The sequence below is a fragment of the Nerophis lumbriciformis genome, linkage group LG03 (assembly GCF_033978685.3).
Source record: "Nerophis lumbriciformis linkage group LG03, RoL_Nlum_v2.1, whole genome shotgun sequence".
NCBI lineage: Eukaryota > Metazoa > Chordata > Actinopteri > Syngnathiformes > Syngnathidae > Nerophis > Nerophis lumbriciformis.
In genome coordinates, this window is record NC_084550.2 from 28,247,501 (window position 1) to 28,260,000 (window position 12,500).

At 40.4% G+C, this 12,500-nt stretch overlaps 1 protein-coding gene across 1 annotated transcript in view; it reads left to right on the forward strand.

Annotated features, from left to right (window-relative positions):
- urod (uroporphyrinogen decarboxylase) overlaps window positions 1-12,500 on the forward strand; it is a 29,587-nt gene that overhangs the window by 9,559 nt on the left and 7,528 nt on the right. The window contains exons 5-6 of the mRNA XM_061936345.1: window positions 12,214-12,411; window positions 12,494-12,500. The exon at window positions 12,494-12,500 is cut by the window's right edge and continues 155 nt beyond it. Coding sequence (XP_061792329.1) covers window positions 12,214-12,411; window positions 12,494-12,500 — 205 coding nt within the window. The remainder of the gene's footprint in view (window positions 1-12,213; window positions 12,412-12,493) is intronic.

Genomic DNA, 12,500 nt, shown 5'->3' on the forward strand with positions numbered 1-12,500 from the left:
CCGGCCGAAAATGCATAATAAAGAAGGAAAAAAACATGTATAAGTTGCACTGGAGTATAAGTTGCACCGGCCGAAAATGCATAATAATGAAGGAAAAACAACATATATAAGTCGCACTGGAGTATAAGTCGCACCGACCGAAAACGCATAATAAAGAAGGGAAAAAACATATATAAGTCGCACTGGAGTATAAGTCGCACCGGCCGAAAATGCATGATAAAGAAGGAAAAAACATATATAAGTCGCACTGGAGTATAAGTTGCACTGGAGTATAAGTCACACCGGCCGAAAATGCATAATAAAGAAGGAAAAAACACATATAAGTCGTACTGGAGTATAAGTTGCACTGGCCGAAAATGCATAATAAAGAAGGGAAAAATATATATAAGTCGCACTGGAGTATAAGTCGCACCAGCCGAAAATGCATAATAAAGAAGGAAAAAAACCACATATAAGTCGCACTAGAGTATAAGTCGCACCGGCTGAAAATGCATAATAAAGAAGGGAAAAAACATATATAAGTTGCACTGGAGTATAAGTCGCACTGGAGTATAAGTCGCACCGGCCGAAAATGCATAATAAAGAAGGAAAAAAACATATATAAGTTGCACTGGAGTATAAGTCGCACTGGAGCATAAGTCGCACCAGCCGAAAATGCATAAGAAAGAAGGAAAAAAACATATATAAGGTGCACTGGAGTATGAGTCGCACCGGCTGAAAATGCATAATAATGGGGAAAAGAAACCATACGTATATAAGTCGCACTGGAGTATAAGTCGCACCAGCAGAAAATGCATAATAAAGGAGGGATAAAACATATAAGTCGCACTGGAGTATAAGTCGCACCGGCCGAAAATGTATAATAAAGAAGGAAAAAAACATATAAGTCGCACTGGAGTATAAGTCGCACTGGAGCATAAGTGGCACCTGCCGAAAATGCATAATAAAGAAGGAAAAAAACACAAGTCGCACTAGAGTATACGCCGCACTGGAGTATAAGTCGCACCGGCCGAAAATGCATTATAAAGAAGGAAAATAACACATAAGTCGCACTGGAGTATAAGTCGCACCGACCGAAAATGCATAATAAAGAAGGAAAAACAAACAAACATATATAAGTCGAACTGGAGTATAAGCCGCACCGGCCGAAAATGCATAATTAAGAAGAAGAAAAAACATATATAAGTCGCACTAGAGTATAAGTCGCACTGGAGTATAAGTCGTACTGGAGTATAAGTCGCACCGGCCGAAAATGCATAACAACGAAGGGGAAAAACATATATAAACCGCACTGGAGTATAAGTCGCACCGACCGAAAATGCATAATAAAGAAGGAAAAAAACATATATAAGTTGCACTGGAGTATAAGTCGCACCGGCCGAAAATGCATAATAAAGAAGGAAAAAAACACAAGTCACACTGGAGTGTAAGTCGCACTGGAGTATAAGTCGCACCGGCCGAAAATGCATCAAAAAGAAGGAAAATAACACATAAGTCGCACTGGAGTATAAGTCGCACCGGCCGAAAATGCATAATAAAGAAGGAAAAAAACATATATAAGTTGCACTGGAGTATAAGTCGCACTGGAGAATAAGTCGCACCGGCCGAAAATGCATAAGAAAGAAGGAAAAAAACATATATAAGGTGCACTGGAGTATGAGTCGCACCGGCTGAAAATGCATAATAATGGAAAAAAAAACCATACGTATATAAGTCGCACTGGAGCATAAGTCGCACTGGAGTATAAATGGGTTGGGTTGTACTTGTATAGCGCTTTTCTACCTTCAAGGTACTCAAAGCGCTTTGACACTACTTCCACATTTACCCATTCACACACACATTCACACACTGATGGAGGGAGCTGCCATGCAAGGCGCTAACCAGCAGCCATCAGGAGCAAGGGTGAAGTGTCTTGCTCAGGACACAACGGACATGACGAGGTTGGTACTAGGTGGGGATTGAACCAGGGACCCTCGGGTCGCGCACGGCCATTCTTCCACTGCGCCACGCCGTCCCTGGTTCGCCGTCCTATAAGTCGCACCGGCCGAAAATGCATAATAAAGGAGGGATAAAACATATAAGTCGCACCGGAGTATAAGTCGCACCGGCCGAAAATGTATAATAAAGAAGGAAAAAAACATATAAGTCGCACTGGAGTATAAGTCGCACTGGAGCATAAGTCGCACCAGCCGAAAATGCACAATAAAGAAGGAAAAAAACACAAGTCGCACTGGAGAATAAGTCGCACTGGAGCATAAGTCGCACCGGCCGAAAATGCACAATAAAGAAGGAAAAAAAACACAAGTCGCACTGGAGTATAAGTCGCACCGGAGTATAAGTCGCACCGGCCGAAAATGCATTATAAAGAAGGAAAATAACACATAAGTCGCACTAGAGTATAAGTCGCACCGGCCGAAAATGCATAATAAAGAAGGAAAAACAAAACAAAAAAAAAAAAAAACACATATAAGTCGCACTGGAGTATAAGCCGCACCGGCCGAAAATGCATAATAAAGAAGGAAAAAAAAACATATATAAGTCGCACTGGAGTATAAGTCGCACTGGAGTATAAGTCGCACTGGAGTATAAGTCGCACCGGCCGAAAATGCATAATAGCGAAGGGGAAAACATATAATAACCGCACTGGAGTATAAGTCGCACCGACCGAAAATGCATAATAAAGAAGGAAAAAAACATATATAAGTTGCACTGGAGTATAAGCCGCACCGGCCGAAAATGCATAATAAAGAAGAAAAAAACCACAAGTCACACTGGAGTATAAATCGCACTGGAGTATAAGTCGCACCGGCCGAAAATGGATAATAACGAAAGGGAAAAACATATATAAGTCGCACTGGAGTATAAGTCGCACCGGCCGAAAATGCATAATAAAGGAGGGATAAAACATATAAGTCGCACCGGAGTATAAGTCGCACCGGCCGAAAATGTATAATAAAGAAGGAAAAAAACATATAAGTCGCACTGGAGTATAAGTCGCACTGGAGCATAAGTCGCACCAGCCGAAAATGCACAATAAAGAAGGAAAAAAACACAAGTCGCACTGGAGAATAAGTCGCACTGGAGCATAAGTCGCACCGGCCGAAAATGCACAATAAAGAAGGAAAAAAAACACAAGTCGCACTGGAGTATAAGTCGCACCGGAGTATAAGTCGCACCGGCCGAAAATGCATTATAAAGAAGGAAAATAACACATAAGTCGCACTAGAGTATAAGTCGCACCGGCCGAAAATGCATAATAAAGAAGGAAAAACAAAAAAAAAAAAAAAAAAAACACATATAAGTCGCACTGGAGTATAAGCCGCACCGGCCGAAAATGCATAATAAAGAAGGAAAAAAAAACATATATAAGTCGCACTGGAGTATAAGTCGCACTGGAGTATAAGTCGCACTGGAGTATAAGTCGCACCGGCCGAAAATGCATAATAGCGAAGGGGAAAACATATAATAACCGCACTGGAGTATAAGTCGCACCGACCGAAAATGCATAATAAAGAAGGAAAAAAACATATATAAGTTGCACTGGAGTATAAGCCGCACCGGCCGAAAATGCATAATAAAGAAGAAAAAAACCACAAGTCACACTGGAGTATAAATCGCACTGGAGTATAAGTCGCACCGGCCGAAAATGGATAATAACGAAAGGGAAAAACATATATAAGTCGCACTGGAGTATAAGTCGCACCGGCCGAAAATGCATAATAAAGAAGAAAAAAAACATATATAAGTTGCACTGGAGTATAAGTCGCACTGGAGTATAAGTCGCACCGGCTGAAAATGCATAATAATGGGGAAAAAAAACCATACGTATATAAGTCGCACTGGAGTATAAGTCGCACCAGCAGAAAATGCATAATAAAGGAGGGATAAAACATATAAGTCGCACTGGAGTATAAGTCGCACCGACCGAAAATGCATAATAAAGAAGAAAAAAAAAAAAAACACATATATAAGTCGAACTGGAGTATAAGCCGCACCGGCCGAAAATGCATAATAAAGAAAAAAAAAAAAAAAAAACATATATAAGTCGCACTGGAGTATAAGTCGCACTGGAGTATACGCCGCACTGGAGTATAAGTCGCACCGGCCGAAAATGCATAACAAAGAAGAAAAAAAAAAAAAAAACATATATAAGTCGAACTGGAGTATAAGCCGCACCGGCCGAAAATGCATAATAAAGAAAAAAAAAAAAAAACATATATAAGTCGCACTGGAGTATAAGTCGCACTGGAGTATAAGTCGCACCGGAGTATAAGTCGCACCGGCCGAAAATGCATAACAACGAAGGGGAAAAACATATATAAACCGCACTGGAGTATAAGTCGCACCGACCGAAAATGCATAATAAAGAAGGAAAAAAACATATATAAATTGCACTGGAGTATAAGTCGCACCGGCCGAAAATGCATAATAAAGAAGGAAAAAAACACAAGTCACACTGGAGTGAAGTCGCACTGGAGTATAAGTCGCACCGGCCGAAAATGCATTATAAAGAAGGAAAATAACACATAAGTCGCACTGGAGTATAAGTCGCACCGGCCGAAAATGCATAATAAAGAAGGAAAAAAACATATATAAGTTGCACTGGAGTATAAGTCGCACCGGCCGAAAATGCATAAGAAAGAAGGAAAAAAACATATATAAGGTGCACTGGAGTATGAGTCGCACCGGCTGAAAATGCATAATAATGGAAAAAAAAAACATACGTATATAAGTCGCACTGGAGCATAAGTCGCACTGGAGCATAAGTCGCACCGGCCGAAAATGCACAATAAAGAAGGAAAAAAAACACAAGTCGCACTGGAGTATAAGTCGCACTGGAGTATAAGTCGCACCGGCCGAAAATGCATTATAAAGAAGGAAAATAACACATAAGTCGCACTAGAGTATAAGTCGCACCGGCCGAAAATGCATAATAAAGAAGGAAAAAAAAACAAAAACAAAAAAAACACATATAAGTCGCACTGGAGTATAAGCCGCACCGGCCGAAAATGCATAATAAAGAAGGGAAAAAAAAAACATATATAAGTCGCACTGGAGTATAAGTCGCACTGGAGTATAAGTCGCACCGGCCGAAAATGCATAATAACGAAGGGGAAAAACATATAATAACCGCACTGGAGTATAAGTCGCACCGACCGAAAATGCATAATAAAGAAGGAAAAAAACATATATAAGTTGCACTGGAGTATAAGCCGCACCGGCCGAAAATGCATAATAAAGAAGAAAAAAACCACAAGTCACACTGGAGTATAAATCGCACTGGAGTATAAGTCGCACCGGCCGAAAATGGATAATAACGAAAGGGAAAAACATATATAAGTCGCACTGGAGTATAAGTCGCACCGGCCGAAAATGCATAATAAAGAAGAAAAAAAACATATATAAGTTGCACTGGAGTATAAGTCGCACTGGAGTATAAGTCGCACCGGCTGAAAATGCATAATAATGGGGAAAAAAAACCATACGTATATAAGTCGCACTGGAGTATAAGTCGCACCAGCAGAAAATGCATAATAAAGGAGGGATAAAACATATAAGTCGCACTGGAGTATAAGTCGCACCGACCGGAAATGCATAATAAAGAAGAAAAAAAAACAAACATATATAAGTCGAACTGGAGTATAAGCCGCACCGGCCGAAAATGCATAATAAAGAAAAAAAAAAAAAAAAAAACATATATAAGTCGCACTGGAGTATAAGTCGCACTGGAGTATAAGTCGCACTGGAGTATACGCCGCACTGGAGTATAAGCCGCACCGACCGAAAATGCATAATAAAGAAGAAAAAAAAAACAAACATATATAAGTCGAACTGGAGTATAAGCCGCACCGGCCGAAAATGTATAATAAAGAAAAAAAAAAAAAACATATATAAGTCGCACTGGAGTATAAGTCGCACTGGAGTATAAGTCGCACCGGCCGAAAATGCATAACAACGAAGGGGAAAAACATATATAAACCGCACTGGAGTATAAGTCGCACCGACCGAAAATGCATAATAAAGAAGGAAAAAAACATATATAAATTGCACTGGAGTATAAGTCGCACCGGCCGAAAATGCATAATAAAGAAGGGAAAAAACACAAGTCACACTGGAGTGAAGTCGCACTGGAGTATAAGTCGCACCGGCCGAAAATGCATTACAAAGAAGGAAAATAACACATAAGTCGCACTGGAGTATAAGTCGCACCGGCCGAAAATGCATAATAAAGAAGGAAAAAAACATATGTAAGTTGCACTGGAGTATAAGTCGCACCGGCCGAAAATGCATAAGAAAGAAGGAAAAAAACATATATAAGGTGCACTGGAGTATGAGTCGCACCGGCTGAAAATGCATAATAATGGAAAAAAAAAACATACGTATATAAGTCGCACTGGAGCATAAGTCGCACTGGAGTATAAGTCGCACCGGCCGAAAATGCATAATAAAGGAGGGATAAAACACATAAGTCGCACCGGAGTATAAGTCGCACCGGCCGAAAATGTATAATAAAGAAGGAAAAAAACATATAAGTCGCACTGGAGTATAAGTCGCACTGGAGCATAAGCTGCACCGGCCGAAAATGCACAATAAAGAAGGAAAAAAACACAAGTCGCACTGGAGAATAAGTCGCACTGGAGCATAAGTCGCACCGGCCGAAAATGCACAATAAAGAAGGAAAAAAAACACAAGTCGCACTGGAGTATAAGTCGCACTGGAGTATAAGTCGCACCGGCCGAAAATGCATTATAAAGAAGGAAAATAACACATAAGTCGCACTAGAGTATAAGTCGCACCGGCCGAAAATGCATAATAAAGAAGAAGAAAAAACCCCCCAAAAAAAACAAACAAACAAAAAAAAACATATATAAGTCGCACTGGAGTATAAGCCGCACCGGCCGAAAATGCATAATAAAGAAGGGAAAAAACATATATAAGTTGCACTGGAGTATAAGTCGCACCGGCCGAAAATGCATAATAAAGAAGAAAAAAAACACAAGTCACACTGGAGTATAAATCGCACTGGAGTATAAGTCGCACCGGCCGAAAATGGATAATAACGAAAGGGAAAAACATATATAAGTCGCACTGGAGTATAAGTCGCACCGGCCGAAAATGCATAATAAAGAAGGAAAAAAACATATATAAGTTGCACTGGAGTATAAGTCGCACTGGAGTATAAGTCGCACCGGCCGAAAATGCATAAGAAAGAAGGGAAAAAAAACATCTATAAGTCGCACTGGAGTATAAGTCGCACCGGCCGAAAATGCATAATAAAGAAGGAAAAAAACATATATAAATTGCACTGGAGTATAAGTCGCACCGGCCGAAAATGCATAATAAAGAAGGGAAAAAACACAAGTCACACTGGAGTGAAGTCGCACTGGAGTATAAGTCGCACCGGCCGAAAATGCATTATAAAGAAGGAAAATAACACATAAGTCGCACTGGAGTATAAGTCGCACCGGCCGAAAATGCATAATAAAGAAGGAAAAAAACATATATAAGTTGCACTGGAGTATAAGTCGCACCGGCCGAAAATGCATAAGAAAGAAGGAAAAAAACATATATAAGGTGCACTGGAGTATGAGTCGCACCGGCTGAAAATGCATAATAATGGGAAAAAAAAAACATACGTATATAAGTCGCACTGGAGCATAAGTCGCACTGGAGTATAAGTCGCACCGGCCGAAAATGCATAATAAAGGAGGGATAAAACACATAAGTCGCACCGGAGTATAAGTCGCACCGGCCGAAAATGTATAATAAAGAAGGAAAAAAACATATAAGTCGCAATGGAGTATAAGTCGCACTGGAGCATAAGCTGCACCGGCCGAAAATGCACAATAAAGAAGGAAAAAAACACAAGTCGCACTGGAGAATAAGTCGCACTGGAGCATAAGTCGCACCGGCCGAAAATGCACAATAAAGAAGGAAAAAAAACACAAGTCGCACTGGAGTATAAGTCGCACTGGAGTATAAGTCGCACCGGCCGAAAATGCATTATAAAGAAGGAAAATAACACATAAGTCGCACTAGAGTATAAGTCGCACCGGCCGAAAATGCATAATAAAGAAGAAGAAAAAAACCCCCCAAAAAAACAAACAAACAAAAAAAAACATATATAAGTCGCACTGGAGTATAAGCCGCACCGGCCGAAAATGCATAATAAAGAAGGAAAAAAACATATATAAGTTGCACTGGAGTATAAGTCGCACCGGCCGAAAATGCATAATAAAGAAGAAAAAAAACACAAGTCACACTGGAGTATAAATCGCACCGGAGTATAAGTCGCACCGGCCGAAAATGGATAATAACGAAAGGGAAAAACATATATAAGTCGCACTGGAGTATAAGTCGCACCGGCCGAAAATGCATAATAAAGAAGGAAAAAAACATATATAAGTTGCACTGGAGTATAAGTCGCACTGGAGTATAAGTCGCACCGGCCGAAAATGCATAAGAAAGAAGGGAAAAAAAACATCTATAAGTCGCACCGGAGTATAAGTCGCACCGGCCGAAAATGCATAATAAAGAAGGAAAAAACACATATAAGCCGCACTGGAGTATAAGTCGCACCAGCCGAAAATGCATAATAAAGAAGGAAAAAAAACACATATAAGTTGCACTGGAGTATAAGTCGCACCGGCCGAAAATGCATAATAATGACGGGAAAAAACATATAATCCGCACTGGAGTAAAAGTCGCACCGACCGAAAATGCATAATAAAGAAGGAAAAAAACACATATAAGCTGCAATGGAGTATAAGTCGCACTGGAGTATAAGTCGCACCGGCCGAAAATGCATAAGAAAGAAGGAAAAAAACATATACAAGGTGCACTGGAGTATGAGTCGCACCGGCTGAAAATGCATAATAATGAAAAAAAAAACATACGTATATAAGTCGCACTGGAGTATAAGTCGCACCAGCCGAAAATGCACAATAAAGGAAGGATAACACATATAAGTCGCACCGGAGTATAAGTCGCACCGACCGAAAATGTATAATAAAGAAGAAAAAAACAACAACCATATAAGTCGCACTGGAGTATAAGTCGCACCGGCCGAAAATGCATAATAAAGAAGGAAAAAAACATATATAAGTTGCACTGGAGTATAAGTCGCACTGGAGCATAAGTCGCACCGGCCGAAAATGCATTATAAAGAAGGAAAACAACACATAAGGTGCACTGGAGTATAAGTCGCACCGGCCGAAAATGCATAATGAAGGAAAAAAAAACATATAAGTCGCACTGGAGTGTAAGTCGCACCGGCCGAAAACGCATAACAAAGAAGGAAAAAAAAAAAAAAAAAACATATATAAGTCGCACTGGAGTATAAGCCGCACCGGCCGAAAAGGCATAACAAAGAAGAAAAAAAAAAACCAAAAAAAAACAAACATACATAAGTCGCACTGGAGTATAAGTCGCACTGGAGTATAAGTCGCACCGGCCGAAAACGCATAATAACGAAGGGGAAAAACATATATAAGTCGCACCGGAGTATAAGTCGCACCGACCGAAAATGCATAATAAAGAAGGAAAAAAACATATATAAGTTGCACTGGAGTATAAGTCGCACCGACCGAAAATGCATAATAAAGAAGGAAAAAAACATATATAAGTTGCACTGGAGTATAAGTCGCACCGGCCGAAAATGCATAGTAAAGAAGAAAAAAAAACACAAGTCACACTGGAGTATAAGGTGCACTGGAGTATAAGTCGCACCGGCCGAAAATGCATTATAAAGAAGGAAAACAACACATAAGGTGCACTGGAGTATAAGTCGCACCGGCCGAAAATGCATAATGAAGGAAAAAAAAACATATAAGTCGCACTGGAGTGTAAGTCGCACCGGCCGAAAACGCATAACAAAGAAGGAAAAAAAAACAAAAAAAAAAAACATATATAAGCCGCACTGGAGTATAAGTCGCACTGGAGTATAAGTCGCACCGGCCGAAAATGCATAACAACGAAGGGGAAAAACATATATAAGTCGCACTGGAGTATAAGGCGCACCGGCCGAAAATGTATAATAACGAAGGGGAAAAGCATATACAAGTCGCACTGGAGTATAAGTCGCACCGACCGAAAAATGCATAATAAAGAAGGAAAAAAACATATATAAGTTGCACTGGAGTATAAGTCGCACCGGCCGAAAATGCATAATAAAGAAGGAAAAAAACACAAGTCACACTGGAGTATAAGTCGCACTGGAGTATAAGTCGCACCGGCCGAAAATGCATTATAAAGAAGGAAAATAACACAGAAGTCGCACTGGAGTATAAGTCGTACCGGCCGAAAAGGCATAATAAAGAAGGAAAAAAACATATATAAGTTGCACTGGAGTATAAGCCGCACTGGAGTATAAGTCGCACCGGCCGAAAGTGCATAAGAAAGAAGGAAAAAAACATATATAAGGTGCACTGGAGTATGAGTCGCACCGGCTGAAAATGCATAATAATGAAAAAAAACAAAAACATACGTATATAAGTCACACTGGAGTATAAGGCGCACCGGCCGAAAATGCATAATAAAGGAGGGATAAAACATATAAGCCGCACTGGAGTATAAGTCGCACCGGCCGAAAATGTATAATAAAGAAGGAAAAAAACATATAAGTCGCACTGGAGTATAAATCGCACCGGAGTATAAGTCGCACCGGCCGAAAATGCACAATAAAGAAGGAAAAAAAAACACAAGTCGCACTGGAGTATAAGTCGCACCGGCCGAAAATGCACTATAAAGAAGGAAAATAACACATAAGTCGCACTGGAGTATAAGCCGCACCGACCGAAAATGCATAATAAAGAAGGAAAAAACCATATATAAATCGCACTGGAGCATAAGCCGCACTGGAGTATAAGTCGCACCGGCCGAAAATGCATAATAAAGGAGGGATAAAACATATAAGTCGCACCGGAGTATAAGTCGCACCGGCCGATAATGTATAATAAAGAAGGAAAAAAACATATAAGTCGCACTGGGGCATAAGTCGCACCGGCCGAAAATGCACAATAAAGAAGAAAAAAAAAACACAAGTCGCACCGGAGTATAAGTCGCACTGGAGTATAAGTCGCACCGGCCGAAAATGCTTTATAAAGAAGGAAAATAACACATAAATCGCACACAACATATATAAGTCGCACTGGAGCATAAGCCGCACCAGCCGGAAATGCATAATAAAGAAGGAAAAAAAACATATATAAGTCGCACTGGAGTATAAGTCGCACCGGCCGAAAATGCATAATAACGAAGGGGAAAAACATATATAAGTCGCACTGGAGTATAAGTCGCACCGGCCGAAAATGCATAATAAAGAAGGGAAAAAAAAACCACAAGTCACACTGGAGTATAAGTCGCACTGGAGTATAAGTCGCACCGGCCGAAAATGCATTATAAAGAAGGAAAATAACACATAAGTCGCACTGGACTATAAGTCGCACCGGAGTATAAATTGCACCGGCCTAAAATGCATAAAAAATAAAAATAAAAATATACAAAAAAAACACATATAAGTCGCACTGGAGTATAAGTCGCACCGGCCGAAAATGCATAATAAAGAAGGGGAAAAAAAACCCATAAATAAGGCGCACCGGTGTATAAGTCGCACAGGCCGAAAATGTATAATAAAGAAGGAAAAAAAAAAACATATATAAGTGGCACTGGAGTATAAGTCGCACCGGCCGAAAATGCATAATAACGAAGGGGAAAAACATATATAAGTCGCACTGGAGTATAAGTCGCACCGACCGAAAATGCATAATAAAGAAGGAAAAAAGCATATATAAGTTGCACTGGAGTATAAGTCGCACTGGCCGAAAATGCATAATAAAGAAGGAAAAAAAACATCTATAAGTCGCACTGGAGTATAAGTCGCATTTTTTTGGGGAAATGTATTTGATAAAAGCCAACAACAAGAATAGACATTTGAAAGGCAATTTAAAATAAATAAAGAATAGTGAACAGGCTGAATATTTTACGCTAATGTGTTAATAATTTCACACATAAGTCGCTCCTGAGTATAAGTCGCACCCCCGGCCAAACTATGAAAAAAAACTGCCACTTATAGTCCGGAAAATACGGTAAACGTTTTTTTTTGTTGAGCAGTAACAGTTTTAAAGTAAAAAAAAAAGTGCTGACATGGCAGTTATCAGTGTCAACATTGCAACATTTTTCCAAATATAAATGTCAGTGGTTGTTGTGGAGCAGGCGATGGGAATGGATGTCCAGATGGTGGCGGGCAAAGGTCCCACATTCCCCGAGCCCCTGAAGGAGCCGGAGGACCTGCAGCGTCTGCGCAGCAAAGTGGACGTGGACAAGGAGCTGGGCTACGTCTTCCGAGCCATCACGCTCACCAGGCACAAGATCCAGGGCAAGGTGCCGCTCATAGGATTCACCGGAGCGCCGGTGAGGTGGTGGATTCCAGTCCCCGGGTGTGTTTTTCCCCCTCCAGCTCATTCGGTTCTTGCGCCTCCTCCTCCCCCCACAGTGGACGC